Below are 26,375 nucleotides of genomic sequence, written 5' to 3' on the forward strand. Positions count from 1 at the left end.
TATATATCCCAAGAAAATGAGAACTGAGGCACAAATGGAGATTTGTACACCAGTGTTCATAGCAGTGTTATTCACCATCACAAGAACATGGAAACAGCGCAAAAGTCCAACCACAATCTAATGGGTTGAGAAATTATGGTACATTCACACCCTGGAACACTATATAGCATGCAGGAGCAATGATTTTATAAATCACTACCTAACTTGGGAGGGACTAGAGAGTACTATGCTAAGTGAACTAACTCAGTCTGTCAAGGACAGATACTGCATAAGACCATTATTGTAGAAATAGATAACTAGTAAATTGTGTATGAGGATCCAAGGCGGGGGAGCCGAGGGGTTGGGATGGGCAATGAGGGTAATCATGGCATTGCATGGTTTGATGGGTGAAGGTGGCTGGGGAGATGGGGGGGATCCGGTGTGAGGGGCAATGTATACAAACTTTGTAGGTAAACTAGTATAAAATTAAAAAAAAAACAAAAGAGACATAAATCGCTGGCCTCCAAGATGACTTCTGTGCGATTAGATGTTTAGTCCTCACAGGACATGTGCTGTCGGCTTGGTCTTTCAAGGACTCTTGCTCATCACTGAACATGGGCTGTAAGTTTCCCCTTTCAAGAAGGAGTCTGTCTGGTTAGATGCTTAATCATCACAGGCCATTGTGCTATGGCCTCATAGGCTGGTCTCTCAAAGTTTATACCCTATTTATGCTGGATGCTTTTCCATTCCAAAAAAAGGTGATCCAAAAAGATGTAGAAATTATTGGACCTATCATTAATATCACATGCAAGCAAAATCTTACTGAAGATTATTTGAAAATAACAGTGAACTGCCAGAAATCCAGGCTGAATCCAGAAGAGGCCATGGAATGAGTGATGTCACTATTGATGTCAGATGGATCTTGTCTGAAAGTAGAGAATACCAGAAAGATGTTTGTGTGTTATTTGACTATGCAAAGATGTTTAACTGTGTGGATCATAACAAATTATATATAGTATTGAGAAGAATGGGAATCCCAGAACATTTAGTTGTGATCATTGGGAGCCCTATGCCTAGACTAAAAGCTATTGTCCTAACAGAACAAGGAAACATTGATTTCTAATTTAAAATCAGGAACGGTGTTCAGCAAGGCTGTATCCTTTCTCCATGCCTATTCAATCAGTATGCTGAGCAAATCATTTGAGAAGCTGAACTATGTGAAGAAGAATGTGGTATCCGGACTTAGAGGAAGAGTTGTTAACAACCTACGTTTTGCAGGTGACACAACCTTGCTTGTAGCCAGTGAAGACAACTTGAAGCACTTGCTGCAAAAGATTAAAGACTACAGCCTTCAGTATGGATTCCATCTCACATCAAGAAGACAAAAATCTTCCCCACTGGGCCAACATGCATCATCATGATAGATAAAGACTGAAGTTAAAGATTTCATTTACAATCTATACCCATGATAACAACAGCCAAGGAATCAAAAGATGTGTTGCATTGGGGAAATCTACTGTCAGGGACCCCTCCAAAATTCTAATGAGCAAGGATGTCAACTTAAAGACTAAGGTGTACATTATCTAAGTCGTGGTATTTTCAGTTGCTTCATATGCATCTGAAAGTTGGACTGTGAATAAGGATGACAGGAGAAGAATGGGCACCTTTGAATTATGGTGTTGAAGAAGAGTACTAAATAGCCCACAGACTGCCAAAAGAACAAAACAATCTGTGTTAGTGGAGGTACAACTGGAGTGTTCCTTAGAGGCAAGGATGGTAAAACTTTGTCTTACATATTTTGAGTTTATTGTCACAGGAGAGGCCAATCCTTGGATAAAGACATCATGCAAATAGAGAGGGCCAGAGAAAGAGAGTAAGACCCTCAGCAAGATAGTCACAGTGATAGTAACTGATGGGCTCAAGCATATCAGAGACTGGGAAGATGGCACAGGATAGGGCAAGGTACAAATCTCTTCATATGATCTCTGAGTCATAGTCAACTCCCTGTTACCTGACAACAGAGGTCTATAGAGTGGTTAATCTTCTTACCTCTGTAATCCCTGTGGGAAAACAGAAATTGTTAGCAAATTCAAAAGCCTTTGGCAAGACCACCTGGGGCTGCCTACATTAGCTGAATCTCAGGCTTCCTGTGTAGAAGGTGTCCTGGGCCTCTCGAGGAAGGGACCACCTGAGGCTGCCTGTATTAGATGAAGGCTGGCCTTCTTGATTGGAACTGTCTTAGGGGAAGACTCTTTGCTGAGAAAGGTAGTTTTGCTCAGCACATCTTTCAAAGAGGAAAACAGGAAGTTTGTGATTCAGAGTAAGTTTTCCAGTCAGGGTTCCTCCTTTCTGTTCCCTTACACTGAAAATGTTTTCTTTGCTCTGAGGTCAGAATGTTTGATCTATTATGTTAATGTAAAGGGAGCTCTCAGCTAGAGATTTCAGGTGCAGAGAGGAACAAAGGGCTTCAGCTTGATAAGGAGCTCTTCCTCAATTGTCCTTCTGGCTAAGGAGATAAAGAGCTTCACAGCCTAAGGGGATCTCTTTCCAGTTTCCTTCTATACTTAAAGGATACCTCTTCCTTTTAAAATATTATGAAAGAAATGTTATTTTCAACTCATTACAGTTTTAAAAAAAGTTCACTTTTGAGTCAGAGCTGGCCTTCTAGAGGGTCTGTGAAGCTGTAAATTGCCCAGGAGGAGATTGTTGTCTTTCTCCATTTGTCCCACCCAGCCTCCAGAAAAATAGTTCCACCTTCTGTACCCATGGCCATGGGAAGCTGCCCATAGGGTCAGAGCTGGGCTGGGAACCTATGGGGGTCAGGTAAGTCCTAGGCCTGGGCTCCAAGTGAAGGGAGAGGGGACCCAGGACTGAGACAGTGGACTGAGAGGAGATGATAGTGGCCTGCTGCTCAGGGGCTCTGTCCTTCAGGACCACCATGACATGCTGCTAGAGGTGGAGCGTGACAAGGCTATCACCGACAGAGTCATCCTCCTCCAGAAGGTCATTCGGGGCTTCAAAGACAGGTAAGTGTCTGGGACCAGCTTCTGCCTGCCTCTGTCCATACGTGGGGTATGTGACTGTGCTTGGCTCACCCCGGCACCTCTCATAGCAACACTGGAATAATGTGCACATCCGTGTACATGCATAGAAACACACACACACACACACACACACACACACACACGCCCCGCTGACTTTTCCAGCCTCTCCTCCTCACCTCTCAGCATCCAGCCATCACTAGAGTTAGAACCTCATATGTAGCATGGGTGGACTCACAAACTCAAGGGTCATGTATGATCCTTCCATGCACATAAATGCTCACCGACACTGTATGCTCACCCACATACACACATGGATACCAAGGGCATGTGCATGTGTGCACATGCACACACGCGCGCACACACACACACACACACACACACCCCTCCACAACTTCAGAGGCTGATACATTGATGTAAAAAGTTATATCACAAAGTGCATGAGGCTGACACATTGATGTAAAAAGTTACATCACAAAGTGCATCTCATATTCTATATAAGGGACATGGCATACCTGCAATAGCACAGAGATGGGCAGTGCTGCCTGTGAATGATTTTAGCTCCATAAAATCTCACAGACCTCTTTTGTAGTTAATCAATGGTCACTCTACTCTTCCCTCGCTCTCTCCATCTATCTGTTTATCATTCCATCCATCTATCCATCCATCCATCCATCCATCCATCCATCCATTCATCCGCCAGTTCCTTCCTGCCTCCATCTGTCAATTCAGCCATCCACTCACCTGTCTACCTGTGCATTAATCCACCAGTCCATCTTTCTGTCCTTGAATTTGTCCATCCCTTCTACAGTTGCTCCTGTACGTGTCCAGGTATCAGCTCTCTTACTCCTTCACACTCCTTTGTTATGTGCCATCTAGCCGACTCTAACTCATAGAGACCCCATGTACAGCAGCTCAGAACCCTACTCTATCCTGAGCCAGTTACATCATCTCTGACACACCTGCCCTTGTTACCCCAGTCACTGAGTCAATCCATCTCATCCAGGGTCTTCCTCTCTTGTGCTGTCCCTCCACGCTCCCAAGCATGATGTTCCGCTCTATGGAGTGGTCCTTCCTTGCAACATACCCACAGTATGTAAGATAGAGCTTCAACATCCTTGCTTCCCAGGATCAGTGCGGCTTGACTCCACTCACCTTTAGCTTTCCTCTAATTTTTGTACCTTTAGTGACATCTGCTGTCTAATGTGTGTTCTCTGTACTTCATGTCTTCCAAGAAACATTGAATCCAGTCACTCAGAAGACATGGACTCTTGTCTTAGCCTCTTTGACTCTCAATTTCCTTACCTGTAAAAGAGAGAGAGAGAGAGAGAGAGAGAGAGAGAGAGAGAGAGAAAGCTAGGCAGTAATAAATGATTTGAAGTCTTTAATCTTTTCTGTTATTTCATTTACTTATTCATTCATACCACAAACATCATTTGATGTTTTCCTTAATGGGCTTGTTTGGCAAGTCTACAAGGCAGGCAGGGAAGGTATTATTCAAATCATGTCATGGATGGGGAAGCTGAGGCACAAAGAAAGTTATATGCCTCGTCCAGGTTACAAGATCGAGACCCACTCCTGATCTCCTGCTTCCAGACCCCACATGCATTCTGGCTGCTTTGGGGTGCTGATCCTCTGACTTTCAAACTCAGAACTCTAACTTCCATTGAGTCAGAACTCAGAGCTGACCCTCCAGTGGGTTTTTTGAGACTGAAAATGGCATGGGAGGAGATTGGAGGAGAATGCCCATCCTTCTCCCTGAGGAGCGGTTGATGTTTGAACCACCAGAGAGGCATCACCTTTGGGTTATCAGCGAGACTCCCTCCGGGCTTGGCCACCAGAGCTCTTTGCTGCCTTTCGCTCCACCCGTGTCATCACTGCCGTTTCAGGTCCAACTTCCTAAAGCTGAAGAACGCTGCCACGCTGATCCAGAGGCACTGGCGTGGCCACAACTGCCGGAGGAATTACGGGCTGGTGAGCCATAAGGGGCTGCTCCTCACCCCACAGGGTCTTTGAACGCAGCCGCGTTTCCATGACAATCTGAGTCAGGGTGACCTGGCATGGTTGACCTCCTGTCACTGCCCCAGCCAACCCCTCCTGTTCCTTCAGTCCAAAGTCCCGGTGTGGTTCTTGGGTCTTTTCCTGATTGATCAGCAGTGGCTGTTGCCTTTCTTCTGGAATGTTCTGGAGGGTTATGAGCATGCTGGGGCTAATAGACATACCTTGGAGGAAGCTCTGTGGAGCAGGTGTTTGGGCTACTGGGATGGAGAGGTAGACAGGGAAGAAGACCTGGATGGTTTGAGGAGGGAGAGCAAAGCTATTCCCTAGGAAATGTTAGTCTGAGGGGAGATGGAGTTTAGTGTTGGGGAGCCCCTGGTTGAAGAGTGTGCAGGGTCAGTCTGAAAGGCTCAGCGGGCTCTGAGCCCTGGATGTCTGTCGTTGCAGATGCGGCTGGGTTTCCTGCGGCTGCAAGCCCTGCACCGCTCCCGGAAGATGCACCAGCAGTACCGCCTGGCACGCCGGCGCATCATCGGCTTCCAGGCCCGCTGCCGGGCCTACCTGGTGCGCAAGGCCTTCCGCCACCGCCTCTGGGCCGTGCTCACCGTGCAGGCCTACGCCCGGGGCATGATCGCCCGCCGGCTGCACCGGCGCCTCCGCGGCGAGGTGAGCCCCCCTGTTGATGCTCATGATGCTCGTGGCTCTAAGCCCCATGAGGGCTGCATCCTCTGGGTACTACCTCACCCCCACTGTTGGCTAAGAACACTGAGGCCTAGACGCAAGAGCGCGCCCCTTCCCTGGGACCACACCGCGGTGTTTCCGTCTTCTAGCTGAGCTGCTATCACGCCTGTGAATCTTTGGGAGAGTGTGGCAAACCTGATTAGGCTCTGGAATCAGTGGTGCTCCCAGTGCACGGAGTGTCCATGAGAATTTCTTAGTTGCTTCTGTTTCCTTATATTTGACAGTGTCGTCCCCAATCCCAGGACTCCTTCCTAGTTGGTGGTGAGGTGAGCTGGTGGGTGGGACTGTCACTACTGATGCAATTTTCTTTGCCCACCTGGGTGCATCTCCCCTCAGTACCTGCGGCGTCTTGAGGCTGAGAAGCTGCGGCTGGCGGAGGAGGAGAAGCTCCGGAAGGAGATGAGTGCCAAGAAAGCCAAGGAGGAGGCGGAACGCAAGCATCAGGTGCGCCCAGAGACCCCCGACTCTACACTGACGTATACTTGTTCCATGGCTTGAATCCACTTTTAAATAATATGTTTTTAAATTTTATATTGCTTTGCTTACAACGTTCATATACATTATATTTCACACTATCATTCATTGAATCCACTTTTAACTCATCCATACAGCCATCTTCCACTCACTGAAAAATAGTGCATAATGTGTCATGTTTCTGTTAGATAGTGCTAGTCTAGAACCTTAAACCTCAGCTGTGAACTTTGTGGATTGAGTCCCCTCTGGATGAGGGGATGGGCATCAATTAGGAAGGCTTCCTGAAGGAGGTAATTTTAGGGGAGCCCTCAAGAGTAGATGGAATTACAGTCTGGGCTTGGTAGGAGGCTTTGCTGTGGCCCCAAAGTGCCGTACATCTGTCCATATTTTGACTGTGAGGGCTGGGCTGAGCCGGTCCCACAAGGACGCAGTCTCAGTGGTCAGCAGGGCCCCGGGTGGAGGAGAGGTCTGGGCCCTTGGCTGCTGTGGTGACTCTCCTGGGCTCCTCATGGGGAGCTTGCTGACATCATCTCCTCTGCATCATTCCATCTACCCAGGAGCGGCTGGCCCAGCTTGCTCGTGAGGACGCAGAGCGGGAGCTGAAGGAGAAGGAGGAGGCGCGCCGGAAGAAGGAGCTCCTGGAGCAGATGGAGAGGGCCCGCCATGAGCCCATCAATCACTCGGACATGGTGGACAAGATGTTTGGTTTTCTGGGGACTTCAGGCGGCCTGCCAGGCCAGGAGGGCCAGGCACCTAGCGGCTTTGAGGTACTAGGCTGTGAACAGGGCTTCCAGAGTCCCCAGTTGTCTCTCTGGGGAGCATTGGCTTTTCCGGCCATGGTCTGTGCCCCACCTCCTTCCTTGTGGCCCTTTGCATTGAATCCACCTGACCCTCTCAGAGCAGAGGGGAGCAGAGATGAACTGGATCAGGATCCTGTCCACGAGCCAGTCACTGTCCCTCCCCAGGCTCACTGCCAATCTTCTTTAGTTTGTTTCTTAAAGACCTGCCCACCATGTGTCAGGCTCTGGGTAGCAAACAAGACCAGCACAGCTCATTGCCTCATGGGGAAGGAACAGGCTGGAGGGGAGGCGGCCCAGTCTAGAGTCTGCTCAGGTCTGCCTGAGAGAACCCCACTTGTCCCCTCAGGACCTGGAGCGTGGGCGCAGGGAGATGGTAGAGGAGGATCTGGATGCAGCCCTGCCCCTGCCTGACGAGGATGAGGAAGATCTTTCCGAGTATAAATTCGCCAAGTTTGCAGCCACCTACTTCCAAGGCACCACCACCCACACCTACACCCGGCGACCGCTTAAGCAGCCCCTGCTCTTCCATGACGACGAGGGAGACCAGCTGGTGAGGGTCCTGCCAGTCAGAGTCACTGCCAGGGTCAGGGAGGGCTGTGGGCTTCGACCTGGTGGTACCTTGTGGGTGTTGAGGGTAGTGGGCCCTAATGGGCAGGATTCAAGTGTGACCTGGGTACCCAGCGTCCAGAGGGACAAACCACTCAGCTAGATTCTACAGCATGCTCAACTTGAAGTGGTCCTCCTATGGCAATTTCCTCAGCCCTCTGCCCGAGTTAGAAATATTCTCCACATGGACTTTGTGACCTGCCCCCAGGCAGCCCTGGCAGTCTGGATCACCATCCTCCGGTTCATGGGTGACCTTCCTGAACCCAAGTACCACACAGCCATGAGTGACGGCAGTGAGAAGATCCCGGTGATGACCAAGATTTACGAGACCCTGGGCAAGAAGACCTACAAGAGGGAGCTGCAGGCCCTGCAGGGCGAGGGTGAGGTGAGCTCAGATGCCCTCGGCCTGTGGCTCTCCCAGACTCGTGTCCCCAGGCTCAGCATCCTCACAGGATGAACATCTTAATAATCACTCCTGCCAGCCCCCTCCCCAGCCTGGCTGCTTGCAGGGAACAAATGGGTGAAGTTATTGTCAACTGAAGGGTGTGAAGCACGGTCAAGGGAGCCCACGGTGTAGAGCAGACGGAAGCTGGGTGGGCAGAATTAGCACCAGGCTGGCCTTTTGGGATGCCCTGGGCAGGTTAATACACTTTTCTGAGCTGGGGTGGAGGGTGGTGATAGATGTCTCAGAGACATTATGTATTATCATCTGGTCTTTTCATTACTTTCTGCCTGGTCACTTGACCTGGGTCCCTGTTGATATGTAGGCCCAGCTCTCTGAGGGACAGAAGAAAGGAAGCAGCATGAGGCACAAACTGGTGCACTTGACCCTGAAGAAGAAGTCCAAGCTGACAGAGGAGGTCAGAGGAGTTCCCAGTGGGGGTGGGGGGTGGGGGTGGCTATCACAGACGGCTCAGGTTGGGGCAGGTTGAGCTCGAGACTGAGGCTCTGGAAGCAGGAGGAGGGGTGGACACCGTCCCCAGGGTCCCAGCTGGAGTGGGGAGGCCATGTGGGGAGCATTTGTCAGACTAGTGTTGGGGATGGGGTCAGAGAACACTTTTCAGACAACGGAGGATTATGTGGCTTGGTGGACACAAGATGAAGCTGATTACATTTGACCCAAGGATCTTTTAGATGCTAAAAAAGTTTGTATGGGCTAAGAGGCCTTATCCGACATCAACACTACTAGTTTATTTGGGTGGTAATGTTTTAACTTGTTCTACTAGTCACCTCTCCTTCTCCAAACACTGTCCTGGCCATTATGAAGGTCAGGCTGAAGCAATTTAAAGCATTTACAGCTCAGGGTTTCCAGCTTCCCCATGCCCCTAACACCAGTCCCTCTGACTGGAACACTTCCTTCCCTCTCTGCCTGTGATCACCTGCTTGGGGAAACCCTCTCTCACCACTGTACCACAAAACTGGGACACACAGAGCTTTGCCTCTGCCCTGTCCTTGCCTCCATTTCCGCTTCCTAGGTAGTCTTGTAGCAATGGCACTTCATATTTGAATGACAACTTTGCCGCTTGGTATCCAAGGAAGCAAGGGAGGAAAGAGTCCCCTCCTTTGGCCTCTTAGGTGAGGGGACGAGACAGTGGGTGTGAGTGCTCAGTAACGTGGCTATGTGCCGCATCCAACACTCGCCCTCTCTCTCACTCTGCATGTGAGCTTTAGGGATGAGAAGAGACACATGAATAACTTGAGTAGATTTCAAGGCAAAAGACATTGATTGTGGAGATACTGTCCAGTTGGAATCTTGGGTACTTTTTGTCCTAGAATTGTGTTCATGGTCCAACTGCTTTGTGAATCCCACTTGGGGTGAGCAGGTCCCTTTCACAGCCCCAAGGTCTTCTTAGAAAGGGAGTGTAGGAGGCTGCAGAGTAGCTGGATCCCCAGAAGAGGGCAGCACCAGGCCAGCACTCCTGGATAGTACACAGAGTACTGGGGGTGATGACAGGGCTGGAGGAGAAAGAGGAATGAAGGGCTGTGTCCACCCTAGGGACTGAAGCCCAGCTTTTCTGGCTCATTCCTGGGAATTTTTCTCAGGGAAGTGGGCCAACGGACTTGACCCTGTCCTAGTCAAGACTGTGCCTTCCTTCTGGCCCAGGTGACCAAGAGGCTGCATGACGGGGAGTCCACGGTGCAGGGCAACAGCATGCTGGAGGACCGGCCCACCTCCAACCTGGAGAAGCTGCACTTCGTCATTGGCAATGGCATCCTGCGGCCAGCACTCCGGTCAGTGCCTGGGGTGGGGAGGGCACTGGCTGGGTGGGCACCTGAGCTTCTACTGTGGGCCCTTGATAGGTTTTTGGTGGCCAAGCTGTGACTCTACTACCTTAGTGACAGATTAAGCCAGACAGGCCTGGAGTTAGCTCTGCTGCTTGCTAGTTGTATGGTCTTGTTTGAGATTTTTCATCTCTCTAAGCCGCATTGGGAGGAAGCTTTGGTGGTGTAGTCTGGAGAGAACTGTACTGCTGACTCAGAGACTGCGCCTCTATGGCCGTTCGAATCCACCAGTGGCTCCATGGAAGAAAGATGGACAGTCTCCTCTTATGCACTTTATAGCCTCAGAAACCCAAGAAAGTGGTAGCTATGACTTGGGTGTTTTGTTTGTTTTTTTAAAATTTAATTTCATTATTTTTTGAGTGTACCGTCAAATCAGATCTGACTGGTACAGGAGATTGCCCCTCCTTCTCCAGCAGAGCATCTGGTGAGTTCAAACTGCACGCCTCTGGGATTGCAGTGAAGCGTCTTGCAGGAATGAGGGCTTTTTTGTTTTGTTTTTGTCTGTTTTTTTGTTTTAAAGTCTCATCTGTGCAGAAAAACGAATTTGAGCCTCGAATTGCAGTACTGAGAAAAGCTATGAGCAAAATTTTTGAATGATTCACAAAGCACTGAAAAAAATGGAAGGGGGGAAAGAAGATGGAAGGAATGCACAGAGTCACGGTACCAAGAAGAACTGGTTGACACTGGCAAGTTTCAGGAAGTGCCATGTGAACAAGAGCCAATGGTAGTGAAGGAATAAGTTTAAGCTGCACTGAAGGCATTAGCAAAAAAAAAAAAAAAAAAGGAGACTCCAAGAATATGCAGGCCTGGACATGCTCACCAGGATATGCCAGGAAATTTAGAGGACAGCTGGTTGGCTAACTGAATGGAAAAGATCCATATTTGTTCTCATTCTCAAGATAGGTGGTCCAACAGAATGTGGAAGTTATTGAACAATATCATTAATATCACATGCAAGCAAAATGCTGCTGAAGATCATCCAAAAACGACCAGAATCATGCATTTACAGAAATCTTCCAGAAGCTCAAGCTGCTAGATGGATCCTGGCTGAAAGCAGAGAATACTAGAAGAATGTCTATTTGTGTTTTATTGACTGTGCAAAGGTATTTGACTGCATGGATCATAACAAACTATGGCTAACATTGAGAAGAATGGGAATCCCAGAACACCCAAATATATGCATAAAAAACCTATATCAAAGATGTTTCTGAAGCTAAGTTTGTTCTATTTCAAGCGCTGCACTTTGTTCTGAGATTTGCCTGTTCTTTAGAAGTAAAACTTCTTTTGTTTTAGGAAATGATTGTGATCTACATAGTGGGCAGCAGGGGGTGTGGTACATGTAGGCGTGCAAGCATACTGTGTATGTACTGGGTTTTTTATTTATCATAAGAAAAAGCTGGTAACCTCCAGAACTTAATTTGAAATTTGTCAAGTTTCAGAATTGGGGAACCACTGAATTAAAGACTCCCTCCTTCCCTACTCAGTCCTGCGACCCTTCTAAGAAGGAACAGGGACAGCGCAGTGCCCCCTGATGGCTGTTTTGTCCTCACAGGTCCCACCTTAGGGCTTGGGCAGGTGCCTTAGAGGGGACCCCCTTTGTGGAAGGGAAGAATCCTTCCCAGCAACAATAATTGCCACTTGCTTTTATGAGATTTTACTGAGCACAGAACACACAAGTTCATAGGCAAGTTCCCCAACCAACCTGTTCTATGCAGATACAGCTCAGCTCTCCCGGGTGAATTCTATTCATTCTCCCTCCTTTGATCAAGCCAAGTTGGTTCATTAATTGCTCCTGGTTACCCCAATTGTCCCACTGCTCCCAACACCCCAGGACCCCAATCATCCCACTCCTCTCAACACCCCAGAGACCTGGATAAAGGCACTCTCTAGGCCTAAGCGGGAAGCATGCATTTTCAGGATTCCCAAGCATGTTGACCACACGAATTCAGACCACAGAGCCTGCCTTTGGAGTAGTGAGGTGGCAGGAACAGAGTTAAGACAGAAAATACACATTAATTATTATACAGCAACTTCAGACTTCAGAAATAATAGAACTATGTCAAGAAAAGTCAAGTCCACACTCTTTCATAGCCAATATCACACTCCCTTCCCCACCCCCACCCGCATGTACTTCTGTATCTGTATTACCTGCTGCCTTTAGTAAGGTTTAAACTTGCTCTGTCATGGTCCTTAGAGAACTGTGCTGCTGACTCAAGGTGGTGCCTCTCTGCTGGTTCGAATCCACCAGCAGCTCTACACGAGAAAGATAGGCAGTCTTCTCTTGTGAAATTTACAGTCTCAGAAAACCCATGTGAGGGTCAGCAATTTCTATTCTGACTTGACAGCAATGAAAAAGTTTTGAGCATGATTATAAAGGTGCCTGAGTGAGTAAAGCGCTTGTCTGCTAACTGAAAGGTAAATGGTTCAAATCCATCAGCTGCTCTGTGGGAGAAAGATGTGGCAGGCAGTCAGCTTCTGCAAAGATTTACAGCTTGGAAATCCAATGGGATCATTCTGTTGTTATGTGCCATCAAGTCGCTTGCAACTCATAGCGACCCTGTGTACAACAGCTCTGAACTCTGCTCTATCCTGAGCCAACCTTATTGTCTCTGACACACCTACTCCCATTACCCCAGCCACTGAGTCAATCCGTCTCGAGGGTCCTCCTCTCTTGTGCTCTCCCTGCACCCTTCCAAGCATGATGCCCCTCTCCAAGGACTGGTCACTCCTTATAATATGCCCAAAGTATGTCAGAAGAAGCTTAAGAATCCTTGCCTCCAAGGAGCAGCCTGGTTTAACCTTCTCTGGGATGAATTTGTTTGTTCTTCTGGTGGTATCAGTTCTCCTGTTATTCCTAGTTGTTGTCTAGCTTTCTTATGCATAGCAAGTAATTGCTTAGTCTCCATCCTGACATTGTTGCTCTTTAGTACTCTGGAGAAGTCCCTGACAGCAGATTTACCCAATGCAATTCATCTTTTGATTTCCTGGCTGCTGCTACCAAGAATGTTGATTGTGGAGCCAAGCAAACTGAAGGTGTTAACAATCTCAATCTCTTCACCTCTGTCTTAGGAGGTTGCTATTGAATTGACTCACAGCAGTAGGGCTGGGTTTTGAGGTGGGCCATGAACATGGGATGGGGTCTAGAGAGGAGAACTCACCTTCCCTGGTTACCCACCGGATCAGGATGAGGCAGGGTCCTGAGCCTTTGCTCCTCATTAGTGTAGTTGCTGGTGGCTTGTAGCGTTGGTGTCTCGAACGCACTCTATGGAACATCAGGTCCAGATTGGAGTTAGAAACACACTTCATACGTTGTGACCCTATCTCTGAATTTAGCAAGGCCCTCTTCAGGGGCCCCACAAGTCCTGGGCTCAGCCCTCCCCTCCCTGATCCAACTCTGCCTCCTCCTGGCCCCCTTGGGAAAGTTGGAGAGGGTGGCTGTGCAGTGTCCACCTATCTCTGGGTGAGTGGGGCTCGGGCCATTCCTCTGGAGCAGCTCTCCCTTCCCTCTTCCCCATTGCCCAGGGATGAGATCTACTGTCAGATCAGCAAACAGCTCACCCACAACCCCTCCAAGAGCAGCTATGCCCGGGGCTGGATCCTCGTGTCCCTCTGTGTGGGCTGCTTTGCCCCCTCCGAGAAGTTTGTTAAGGTAGGCCGGGGCCTGGCCCTTGGGGCACAAAGGGGGCTGGCCTGTCCTGGTGCTGAGCAGAGAGGGCAAAATCAAGAAACCATCAGGTCAGGAGGCAGAAGGGTTTTGTAACAAGAACCCCAGGGCCATTCCCCTCAGGCCACTCCAGCTGGTGATAGGGCCACATCTTCCAGGACTCTGCCCTCCCAGGCACCCCACTTTAGTCTCACCCTAGCTCCATTTTATTTATGAGGAGACTGGGTTTGGCCAGTGATGTCTTCTGGACTGTCTGCAAACTGGTCTGAGGAGAACATTTAGTTTAGCTCTGACCACTCTTGCCTGCTTATTTTTTTTAAATTTATTATTATTATTAATTTTAATGAAAATTTACAGAGACTTTGGATTTCCATCCATTCATTGTTGCACTTGGTGTTGGGCTCTGGGTTCTGGGGACAGAGGTGGAACCTTCACAGGCTCTGAGGCAGAAGGCTTGTGAGAAGACTACTTTCACAGGCCAGGGGTCCAGGTGAGGGTGGCCAGGGGAGGCAGGAGTGGGTGCTGGGAGAGGTAGTCCATGGCCCCACCTCACCCGGTCCTCTGTGCAGTACCTGCGGAACTTCATCCACGGAGGACCACCTGGCTATGCCCCATACTGTGAGGAGCGGCTGAGGAGGACCTTTGTGAATGGGACACGGACACAGCCGCCCAGCTGGCTGGAGCTGCAGGTGCTGTCCTGCCCCCAGATGGGCATGTAGGTGGGATGTGTATCTGGGTGTACGTGGTGTGTGTGCAAGTGTCTGCTTCTCCAGAGATGTCCCTGCTTTGGGCCTCTGTGGTTTCTTTAAGTACTCACTGCCTAGTTCTGGGATCCCAGGGCCACAGAGGCAGGAAAGGCCCAGGAGATGATGAGTTTACTTCATATTCAGAGTGGCTTGGGCAAGAAGGATTCCTTCTTTGGCTTCATTTACGAAACAATGACAGTGCTCATTTCCCAGGGTGTTGGGATGGTTGTAAGAGGAGTGCCTGGACAGTAGTACCATCTGCCCTTCCAGCCCCAGAGTTCTGACTGGGGTTGGTGCACAGCCGAGTTCCCTGGGCACCCATGATTGGGGCAGCCAGGGTTCCTATGGGTTGCTTAAAACACAGGGCTCAGGGACAGCTCGCATTCCACAGAAGCAGGGAGCCAGAGCCAGGACTGGCAAGAACATGAGCTGATTTGAGGTGAAGGGGTTCCCTAAGTCCATTTGGGTCACTTATAGGCCACCAAGTCCAAGAAACCCATCATGCTGCCGGTGACATTCATGGATGGGACTACCAAGACCCTGCTGACAGATTCTGCAACCACAGCCAAGGAGCTCTGCAACGCGCTGGCCGACAAGATCTCGCTCAAGGACCGCTTCGGCTTCTCCCTCTACATTGCCCTGTTTGATAAGGTACAGGGCCCAGAAGCCTCTCCTCCAGCCCCAGCGTGAGTCAGGTGGCTTAGCTCGTGTCTCAGTGCTGCCACCTCCTGGCTCTGGTCATCTCACACAAGCTACTTCTTCAGGGTCTTGGGTTTTTGCTTTGAAAATATTAGCAACACCAGCTCTGCCTGGTTCATTAGGGTTGTGAAGAGTTTTGTTTGTTTGTTTAATTATTTTTTTTTATTTTATATTGGTTTGCATACAAAATCCGTATACATTATGTTTCACACTTTCATCACATTGCGTTTCATGCAATCTTTTGTTGTGCTTTATAAAATTAATTACCATTAATCTATACCCACTAGTATCCTGTATTTTAGGTCCCCGCTGGATAGTTCTCATTTCCTTCATCCCCTTCCTCTGCTCACCAAATTCTGCAACCCTGTGACTCCCTCCATGCCCACCCTCAGCCCCGCCTGTTCCCTCTTCTTCTCCCCTTGGACCTTCATACACATTTTACTAGTTATCCTTCTATTTTTACAGTAATGATCTTATGCAGTATTTGTCCTTATTGAGTTGTCCGTGTTATTGAGATTTAATTAGTCCACCCAGTATAATGCTCTCCACTCTCTCACAGGCTACATAATACTTTTTTTAAAAAAAAATCATTGCTCAGTATTCCATTGTGTGAATATACCACAATTTTTCAGTCCATTCATTTGTTATTGGGCTCTTTCCATGTTCTTGCAGTTGGGAATAATGCTATGATGAACACTGGTGTGCAAATGTCCATTTGTGCCTCAGCTCTAATTTCCTTGAGATGTATTCCTAGTAGTGGAATAACTGGGTCAAATGGACTTTCTGTGTTCAGCTTTTTGAGGAAATACCAAACTGCCTCCCAGAGTGGGTATACCATTTGTGGAGAGCTTTTAAGCCTAGAAGGAAAAATCTAACATCACAATACAGATTGCTCACCACAGCCATATGTACCTAAGCAGAAAGAATCTGTCCCTGGTGCTGTGGAAAGCATGGTATAGAGGGCTAGAAGGATGTGTAGTTACCCCAGCTCTGTGACATTCAGTTTTTTTCATCTGTAGATAGGGAGCTCTGATGGCCCAGTTGTAAGGAGTTGTGCTGCCAACCTGAAGGCACACGGTTTGAATCCACCAATTGCTCTGCGGGAGAATGAGGAGCAGTCTCCTCCCACGAGATTTACTGCCCCTGAAAACCTCCTAGAGGGTCAGCTGTGAGTCAGTCCCTACTGTACATTACACAACAACAACCTCTGTAGATGGAAAGAATAATTCCTTATCAGGCTGCTCTGGTATAGTTTGTGGCCCGCAGAGAAGCTACTCAACAAATGGGAGCTCCTGTACGCTGGTTGGGCTCTGGTGGCGCAGTCTGTGGGGAGCTGCACTGCTAAGAGGGTTCAATCCACCAGTCGCTCCACAGGAGAGAGCTGGGCAGTCCCCTTCTGAATGGTTTACAGCTTCGACAATCTAGTGGATGCTAAGCTATGAGTTAGTTCTGGCTCGACAGCGATGAGATTTGTGTTTTCCCACTTGTTCAGAAGTGACTGGAGTATGTTCACCTTGTCAGCTGACACCTGGGCTGGACCTCAGGTGGCCGCCACATTCAGCACCGTCACACACAGCACAGGTGTCCCTGTTGCTTACAGATCCAGGGACAGAACTGTGATGTCGGGTTGTTTCACCTGTAAATGGAACCCAGGTGGTGCAGTGGTTAAACTGTCAGCTTAAAATGTTGGCAGTTTGAACCCACTTAGCGGTCTCTCCCATAGAGATTATGGCCAGGAAAGTATTACAGGACAGTTCTACTCAGTCATGTGGAGTTTTCAGTGACGATTTGTGCATCAATTTCACCAAAGGTTTATGCTAGGAGGTTGGAATTCTCATGTGATTTGTGCCCCATGTTGGTATCAGAAAGTCAATAACTGGGCACATAGGCTCACAGACCTGCTTCTGCCCTCCTCTTGCAAGACCTCCATTCCCACCTCCCACCAAGCCCGTTTTCCTTGTCCTCCTTCCCTGACTCTGTGTCTGCCTGCCCTCCACTGGGACCTTCTCCCCTGTGACCCCTACCTTGTGCCCGCAGGTGTCCTCTCTGGGCAGCGGCAGTGACCATGTCATGGATGCCATCTCTCAGTGCGAGCAGTACGCCAAGGAGCAGGGCGCTCAGGAACGCAACGCCCCGTGGCGTCTCTTCTTCCGCAAAGAGGTCTTCACACCCTGGCACAACCCCTCCGACGACAACGTGGCCACCAACCTCATCTACCAACAGGTGGTCCGAGGAGTCAAGTTTGGGGAATACCGGTGCGAGAAGGTGAGAGAGAGGAACGCTGGCTGGGCTTGCTTGGCTCACAGCCACCTACTTCTCAGAATCAGGGGAGAACAGGACAGTCCATTGTAGGGATGAAGCCAGCCGAAGCAGGAGCTGCCCGGGTTCAAAAACCAATACAGTGACAGCATAACCTTGATTCTCACACTGAGGCTGCCTTCTGATATAGATGTAGTTACGGAAATAGGGAAGGGCAGCAGATGAGAAAAGGAAGAGTAACAAACATCTTGAATCCAGTTAACATATTTTACTCTAAGGAGTAAAACAAAAATCTTTTCAATAAAAGCTATGAGGACTCCACGTCCTAAGGACCGTCAACCTTGGGTTCCTCTGCCCTTCCTCTCCCCTCGTTCCTCTTGACGAAGGAAAGTCTTGAGTAGTTCATTCCATTGCCCCAGACTGTCCTGCTAGTCATAGGAGTACGGCAGTCCATGACCTCCCTTGGCTGGGTTGAGGTGAACCTGACTGAGCTTGGCGAAGAGAATTGGATGTGTTTGTGGACTTCCAAAAGAGCAAACAAATCCATCTTGGAAGAACTGCAGCCAGGCTGCTCCTTAGAGGCAAAGATAATGAGATATTTCACATAATTCAGGCATGTTATCACGAGGGACCAGTCCTTAGAAAAGGAAGCCATGCGTGGAAAAGCAGAGAGTCAGCACAGGAGAGGAAGACCCTCGAGGGAACAGATTGAAGCAGTGTCTGTAACAATAAGCAGTGGCCTTCTGCCCAGCCGAGAGTGGGGGGACAGTGCAGGGTGGGACAAGGGTTTGACCTGTTGGTCATGGGCTTGCTGTGGGTCGGAGCTGACTTGACAGCACCTAACACCACCACTCCATGAGAATTGCAAGGATGGGAGAAAATGACAGGAGGAATGGTTTTGCTGACTATTATTATGAAGCAATTTCCCTGCCTCTGCTGTGATTGTTCACGATACAGAGCATGCCCTTCTCTGTTACTTGCTGTACTGTTTGGAGTTACTCTAGTAATTGCTGCTCTAAATGAAGAAATGATTCATTCATCTAGATCAGAGTTAGCAGGTGCACATTCTCCCATCTCCTTCTAAGGAGTGGAGTGATACGGCTGTCTTGCTTTTGGTGATTATATGGCACTGTTGAGCTCTGGTGGCAAACTAGCAAGAAGATGCACTGCAATCCTGAAGGCATGTGGTTCGAGACCACCAGCTGCTCCGAGGGAGAAAGAAAGGCAGTCTCCTCCAGTGTGATAAACTGCCTCTAAAAACCCACTGGAGGGTCAGCTACGGCTTGTTTCTGACTATAGTACACAACAACAACATGGCACTGGTGATGATCTGGTGGAGAGATGAGGGTGATGGTAGAAATGAAGAGGATTGTGGAGGTGGCGATGGTGGTGTTGATGAAGGTAGTGATGATGGTGGAATTGATGGTGAGTGATGTTGATGCTGTGGGGGATAGTGTGTCACTCTCTGCTTCAGTGGTTGGCCATCTCATGGGGCTTAGTGCCAGAGAATGACCATCACTGGTAGACTGCCTGGTCTCTGGGTCAGCACACATGCTCCTGGGGCTGGTGCTGAGATGACCCAGGAGGTAAGAAGAGTATAGCCCTGCCCTGGGGGAATTCATGCTTCACTGAACAGACAAGACTTCAGTGTTGTATCATTGAGAACATAAGCTTCCAAGGCCGATGTCTGAGAGCTTCAGGAAGTAAGGGCAGGATCTTAGTGAACTGGAATGGCTTCCCAGCGAGGCCTAGCCACTGTGTGTGACCGTAGGAGGATGACCTGGCTGAGCTGGCCTCACAGCAGTACTTTGTGGATTACGGCTCTGAGATGATCCTGGAGCGCCTCCTGAACCTCGTGCCCACCTACATCCCTGACCGAGAGATCACACCCCTGAAGACGCTGGAGAAGTGGGCCCAGCTGGCCATTGCTGCCCACAAGAAGGTAGGAGGGCTCTGGGCAGCGTGGTGGAGGGCACTCTGGTGACTTGGGCTGGGGGACCAGGACCTGAGGCATTAAAAAGGTCTCAAGCTGTCACCTGATCATCTGTGGGGCTCCTGGGTTAGGTTGGGGTGAGGGAAGCAGGACAGGGCCCTTGTTCTCTTGTCTTGCAATAGCTGAAGCCTTTCCTCCCTGAGGATGTCAGCATTCTCACGTCTTCTGTCACCTGCCCTGGGCTGGGTATTGGGGACACAGAGGGAGCAAACCCAGCCCTTCAGCTTTATGAGGATGAGGGAAACAGACTCCTAGGTGTTGGGGTTCCCTTTCTTGGTCTTACATTAGATTGTTACTAACCCCTCAGGCCCTCGGAGCCACAGCTCAGGAGCCTAGGTGGATGCTGAAGAGGCCTTCTAAAACAAACGTGCACTCTCTTTTCTTCCTCAAAGAATTCCTGCTTCAGCTTCCTTCCAGAGGAGCTTTAGACAGAGGCCCTTCCACTTCTTTTGCTTGAAGTCCTGGGTCAATAACCAACCTTGAGTTGATCCTTCTCAAGGTCAAGAGCCTGTCCAAGTCGTGCCAGATGTGCTGCTGGTGAAGAGGGTGGGAAGGCACTGGGCAGAGGCCTGGCAGCTCTTGCTGGCAGAGGACCAGCTGGGTCCCACCTCTCAGGCCCCTGGTGGGTAGGAGCAGAAGCATCTTTGTCTGCACGTAGACAGAGGCTCACAGACCAGCACTCTTTCCTCCCTCACACTACATGGTCTCTTCCCTAAACCAGGTGCTCAGTATCCCCTTTTACCTCCAGCCCCCTCAGTGTAGTCTGGGCCTCAAGAACTCATTGCCATCCAGTCCAGTGGATTTTCAGAGCCGATAAATCACACACGAGGAGATTGCCCATCTTTCTTCTGTGGAGTAGCTGGTGGATTCAAACCATATGCCATTGAGTTGGTAATGCAACTCTATACCCACCAAGCAACTCCACCCTGCCTCTAGCTTCACCCCCTTATCCTGTCCCATATGCTAATATGTATATTGTTGTTGTGTGCTGTTGAGTCGGATCTGACCCAGGGCTGACCCTCCTGTGGCTTTTCAGAGGCAGTTAACTGCACAGGAGGAGATTGCCCATCCTTCTCCTGTGGGGGGCAGCTGATGGATTTGAACTGCATGCCTTCTGGATTGAAGTGCAGGTTCTTGCCACATATTATTCATTTTGCTGAACTTTTTAAGATTATACTAGGGATTCTGACTACATTTGTCCTTAAATACTCACTGCTTGTGGGATATCTCTGCTTCTAGGCCCTGTCAGCGATGGAAATGGGGCAGTGTGTGCTGGTATACTCATATTCACATGTGTCTTTGTGTCTGTTTGTTAATAATCATCATCATCATCATCATCATCATCATCATCATTTAAAAGAATAATAATAAATAAAACTGAGGAGGACCTGAAGTTCTTGCAGAAGATCAAAGACTATAGTCTTCAATATGGATTGAAGCTCAATATCAAGAAGGCAAAGATTCTCACCACTGGGCTGATTGGTAGCACCATGATAGACAAAGAGGAGAAAGAGTTTATTAATAATTACAGCTTGATCGGCTTCACAGTCAACACTCTTGGCACCAGCAGTCAGGAAATGAAAAGATGAATTGCAGTGGGAAAATCTGTTGTCAGGGACCTCTCCAGAGTATCCACAGTACTGAGAAACAATTATGTTAGTCAAGAGACTAAAGTGCGCCTGATCTAGGCCATGGCCTTTATAATTACTTGCTATGCATCAGAGATCTGGACAATGACTAGGGATGATAGAAAGAAAATTGAAGCCTTTGAGCTGTGGTGCCGTAGAAGAGTCTTGAACATGCCATGGACCTCCAAGGAAGCAAATAAGTCTGTCTTAGAGAATAAGTCTATCTTAGGGTGAAACCAAGTTTCTTCTTGGAGGCTAGGATTTTGAAGCTCCATATCACATACTGTGGGCAAGTGGTAAGGAGGGACCGATCTTTGGAGAAGGACATCATGCTCAGAAGGGTGGAGGGACAGCACAGGAGGGGAAGACCCAGATGAGATGGATTGATATAGTAACCGGGTAATGGGGGTAGGTGTGTTGGAGTTAATGAGACCGGCTCAGGACAGGGCAGGGTTCAGAACTTTTGTACATATGGTTGTTGTGAGTCACAGGTGACTCAATGGCACATAATGACAACAATAATAAAAATAAATTCATTCTGATTTCCCCAATTACACTCCACCACCATAGTATTTGACAAGGGTTTGGAGGATATTTTTAAGTAAGTAAAAATTCTGGTCTTCAAGTTGTATCTCCATCATTTCTTGCCTGGAGCATTGCAGTATCCCCTCACTGCACCCTCCTTTGGGGCTCCAGCCTTGTCTCCACGCCATCTATGATTTTTCTACCTGACGGATGCTTCTGGATTAGTTTTGCCAAAATCTAACACTCTTGCAGCTTCTCCTTGAAACATGACATCTTCCTGTCTCCTCCCTGGCCTGGCCTAGTGTGTGTGCATCTCCTCTTAGCCTTCCACATTCTTGTTCTCCAAATGCCTCTGATGTGCTCTGTCTCTGGGCCTCGTGTGTGACTGTACTGACTAGACTTGCTGGCTTTTCTGTCTGCTGAGCTGAATTTGGAGCTCCTTAGGGGTGAGACCCGTGTTTTCGCTACTTTGGACCTCCAGGACCTGCCTAATGGCAGCCCCTACGTTAATGAAAGAAACACAGAGAAATGGGGTGGTGGTGGGCTGATGGGACTCTGGGCAAATACCAAGACAGGAGAGTGGGAGAGTGCAGGGGCATTCTGGAAATGGGATCTGATTTCAAACAGGGCTTATTCATCTCCTATGTGCCATTCTCCAGGGAATCTATGCTCAAAGGAGGACTGATGCCCAGAAGGTGAAAGAAGATGTAGTCAATTATGCCCGCTTCAAGTGGCCCCTGCTCTTCTCCAGGTTTTATGAAGCCTACAAATTCTCAGGTACTCCCTCACCTTCCTGCCTTCCAAGCTCCTACCCCTCCCCAGACTTCTAACTCCATGGACCAGCCCACTGCAGAGGGAGGTGGGGAATGGCTGGAGTGGGCTTTCCGAGCAGCACAGGTGGTCTTCTCAGGACACTACCAGTGAGGGGCCCTGCCCCCCATAGTGTGATAGTGACTGCAGGGGTGACAGAGACCGGCCTCCTCCTCCTTCCCTAGCCTGGCCTCCCAACATTAGGCTCTGTCTTGGGGCCAACATTTACAGGATAGCTTATGTTGGCTTGATACAAGGAGTCCACGCCAACCTGCATTTGAAGAAGTGAGTGCCCAGTCTTAACATGGTGTGTAGGCAGGGCTGGGTGGCCTCTGACAGGGATATGGCCAAGCAGGGTTATTTTCGCTGTTACAGTCTCCACTACTACACTTGATCTTAGCCAAAAGGCCGAGAAGCGATACAGTCTCCACTACTGACGTAGCTACAGACTGCTTTGTTCAAGGGTGGTGGTCCAGAACTTGTGGGCAGTGGGAACACAACAGGGTTTTCTGAGGAGGCAGTGCCAGCAGGCAAATGAGCCCAAGTAGAGCTGAATGCCACTAACTTTGGGCCAAGGTTAATACCTAGACAAGGTGCTAGGTATCTTGTACGTCCTTTCTCATATAATCCATAAACACCATCATGTCACTTGGGTTTTCTTTTGGCTACAAGTGATAGAAAACCTGTCAGTTCTCCTCATGGTTCTAAGATGGTTGCAGCAGCTCCAGGCATCACAATTCTTTTTCTCTGGGCAGAAAAGAAACTATCTATTTCTTATTCTTTAAGAACCAAGAAAGTTTTCTCAAAAGCCTCTTCTCAACTATCAGATGTTCTCACATATTTAATTGGTTAGAATTAGACAGTCTGTTCATTCTAAAGCCAAGTGATGGTTAGCAGAATGAGATCATCTTTATTGCCTTTGACTAGTCAGAATTCACTGGCACGGCTAAAACCTGGCAGCCGTGTCTTCTGAAACAGAATCAGAACTACATTGCAGAACAGATTGGAGAATGTCTGTTGGGTTCTTAACCCATAGTGTCTCTACACTGCTTTGCTGGTGCAGGATTGGAACCTAAGAAGGTCTTGAGTCCTGGCACACAACAGGTGGTTAGTGATGCCTCAGATGGAACATTTGAATGGGTGTTGGTATTTTAAGGTTGATATTGATACAGAAGATCATGGGCAAGACTGGCTCTGCTGGAATAGCTCTGTGAAGTTGACAGTGAGCGTGGATGATCCAGACCTGCATAGGCTATTTGCTGAGACCTGGCCCTGTGCAGGCCCTGTGCTGGTGCTGGTCAGCACAGAATCCTCGAATATCAGGGCTGGTGGGTATTCTGTGGCTTAGTCAGTCTTATCCCTTCCTATATCCTGCTTTAGTGTGGAGTAGGGACTTGCTCGAAGCTGCACAAAGTCCAGTGGAATGGCTGGCACTCAAACACAGTTTCCTGTTGTCTTTCCACTGCATCTTTTTTTTTTATTAAATTTTATTAGTTTTAATGAACATTTACAGAGATTTGGGGTTTTCATTCATTCATTGTTGCACTTCCACTGCATCTTAGATTCCAGCTTGTGGGAATATTGAATTATTTGATCCTCAGCTTCCCTATATGTAAAGTGGACATCACTATACTCGTAGACCGAGATGCCTCCCTACCAGTATTGAGGACCAGGAAGTGCTGTGCCCAGGAGCTGGGATGGGCTCTCTCTCAGTGCCTCTGTCTCTGTCCCAGGTCCTAGCCTCCCCAAGAACGATGTCATTGTGGCAGTCAACTGGACAGGTGTCTACTTTGTGGATGAGCAAGAACAGGTGCTTCTGGAGCTCTCCTTCCCAGAGATAATGGCCGTGTCCAGCAGTAGGTGAGGAGGGGGCAATGGAGGTACAGACAGGTGGGGAAGAGAAGACTGTCCTGGGGGTGGTCAGACAAATCCTAGGGGTCTTTGAGGACATCTTCACCTTGCAGAGCATGTCATTAGGCCTCAGAGACTTGCACTGGACTGTCCTGGCTACACTGTGATGGGCAGACCTTTTTACAGTGCATTAACACACACTCGACACTTCTAATAGCACTAGGTTCCAAAGCCAGGTTTGTTTGTTTTTTTTTTATTTTATTATTTTTGTGTGCGTGTACCGTCAAATCAGATCTGACTGGTACAGGAGATTGTCCCTCCTTCCCCGGCAGAGCATCTCGTGGATTCGAACCGTGCGCCTCTGGGATTGTAGTTGCAGCTCCTTGCCACTAGGCCACCAGAGCTCCCCGAAAGCCAGGTTGTTATACAAAAACTGATGTTGTAAAAAATGGATGATGACCACATCAGACTACAAACTAGAGGATGACTACATCATTACATAATTGCCAAATGACACCATTACATAAATGCGAGATCATTGAGTATCATCATCTAGCCAAGGTTAGACATAACCCAAATCATCACAGCCAGCTTTACTCTTGCCTAGCATCTGATCATCCATTAAGGCACAGAAAAGTCATCAAGCGGAGTCTACTATTGTTGCAAATGCAAAATGCCAGATAATGAAATAGGTGTAATAGTTTGTCCAAGACAGACAGAAGGGCTCATCACTGGTGTGTGATGGGTCTACTCTAGGATTCAGGGGACTAAGCAAGCTTACCTTCATGTCCTCATCCCTTAAAAAGGGCTCTGAACCCTTTTCTTCAATAACGAGGTGGAGAATAAATGAAATAATGAATGGGAGAGCTCTGTCTAAGCTGAGAAGTGTGGTACACACAGGAAGAATGATAAGAGATGGCGGGGGAGGGTCTGCTCACTATCTGAAATGTCTGGATAGTGCAGCCCTCACCCTTGCATTCTAGAACATCTCTGAAGGTATCTCTATCTAATGGGGATCGAGGTTGGGGTGTACACTGACCTGACTGGGCCTGTACCAGGCACATGGGTCCTGTGGTAACAAGATAGTTCCTGTCCTCTTGGAGCGAGAGGACAGGCAGACACTGGACAGATGCGTCCGACTCAGCTGGCCTTGGTCTCCTTCAGGGAGTTCCGCGTCTTGCTGTCGCTGGGCTGCTCTGGCCTGGGCTGTGCTGTGTCTCACTCAGGCCGGGCAGGACTGACCATGGATGGGCCCTGTTCTCCGTGTTGGTCCTGCAGGGGAGCGAAAATGATGGCCCCCAGCTTCACACTGGCCACCATCAAGGGGGATGAATATACCTTCACCTCCAGCAATGCTGAGGATATCCGTGACCTGGTGGTCACCTTTCTGGAGGGGCTCCGGAAGAGATCTAAGTATGTGGTGGCCCTGCAAGACAACCCCAATCCTGGTGAGTGGCTCTTGACACTGGCTGTGAGATCTTAGAAGTTTGGGGTATTAAGCAGATTACATTCTTAAGCTTTGACCAACCAGACATTCATGGCTTTTATTATGTTGTTGTTCATGCTTCCCTAGACAATCTTGGCTCTAATTTGACCAAATAACCAAGTTCTGTGCCTTCAATTTGCACCCTCTCTGCCTCCCTTCCTCCCACTTGTTCCTTCTCTCTCTTTACCTGTTAATGTTCAGTGGTTGTACAATATTGTTAAGAGCTGTTAAGGGTGTTGACTTGGTCAATCAAGACATCAACTAAAAATTAAAGCATACACAAGAGGCCAGAAGGAAGGTTCTAGTTCCCCTCAACGTCTTTTCCACAAAGGACAGCACTAAGAAAGGATTAGCCGTATTAATAAAGATGGAAGAATAATCTCTCTGCTGAAGGAACTCTCAACAAAAGGCTCCCAACATTGTGTGGACCCAGGGGCATGAGTGAGGGAGAGGAATCCATAAAGTGCGCCATGGGTGAGGGAAAGTGACAGGGCTAGGAATGGAAAAGTCCTGAGTCAGAGTGGAGAATAGTGGCTCCAAGACCCCACAGTAAGGTCACCTTGGTAGAGACAGTCAGGAAAAGCCTTCCAAAGACTTGATGAAGATCCTTCAAATGGAGCAGCCTTGGCTAGAGATCCAGGTACTTCTAAGAGCATGATGAACACAGTGTCTGGGACTTTGACCGCAGCTCCCCCAGGACTGGTTGAGGAAGGCAGCTCCCTTCTCCCGAATCTGTGAGAAACAGCCTTTGCAATTGCCTGTGATTAGACCATACATTGACAGGAAACTACC

At 48.7% G+C, this 26,375-nt stretch overlaps 1 protein-coding gene across 1 annotated transcript in view; it reads left to right on the forward strand.

Moving 5' to 3' along the window:
- The window catches only part of MYO7A (myosin VIIA), a 92,804-nt gene that overhangs the window by 50,030 nt on the left and 16,399 nt on the right, over nt 1–26,375 (forward strand). The window contains exons 18-34 of the mRNA XM_006882927.1: nt 2,911–3,005; nt 4,910–4,994; nt 5,466–5,684; nt 6,096–6,203; nt 6,791–7,000; nt 7,380–7,583; nt 7,848–8,024; nt 8,407–8,499; nt 9,744–9,871; nt 13,445–13,571; nt 14,156–14,275; nt 14,810–14,983; nt 17,069–17,296; nt 19,062–19,232; nt 22,096–22,213; nt 23,980–24,106; nt 25,262–25,545. Of these exons, the coding sequence (XP_006882989.1) occupies nt 2,911–3,005; nt 4,910–4,994; nt 5,466–5,684; nt 6,096–6,203; nt 6,791–7,000; nt 7,380–7,583; nt 7,848–8,024; nt 8,407–8,499; nt 9,744–9,871; nt 13,445–13,571; nt 14,156–14,275; nt 14,810–14,983; nt 17,069–17,296; nt 19,062–19,232; nt 22,096–22,213; nt 23,980–24,106; nt 25,262–25,545 (2,668 nt within the window). The remainder of the gene's footprint in view (nt 1–2,910; nt 3,006–4,909; nt 4,995–5,465; nt 5,685–6,095; nt 6,204–6,790; nt 7,001–7,379; nt 7,584–7,847; nt 8,025–8,406; nt 8,500–9,743; nt 9,872–13,444; nt 13,572–14,155; nt 14,276–14,809; nt 14,984–17,068; nt 17,297–19,061; nt 19,233–22,095; nt 22,214–23,979; nt 24,107–25,261; nt 25,546–26,375) is intronic.

The sequence above is a fragment of the Elephantulus edwardii genome, unplaced genomic scaffold, assembly GCF_000299155.1.
Source record: "Elephantulus edwardii isolate Elephantulus edwardi_28Jun2011 unplaced genomic scaffold, EleEdw1.0 scaffold00025, whole genome shotgun sequence".
NCBI classification, from domain to species: Eukaryota; Metazoa; Chordata; class Mammalia; order Macroscelidea; family Macroscelididae; genus Elephantulus; species Elephantulus edwardii.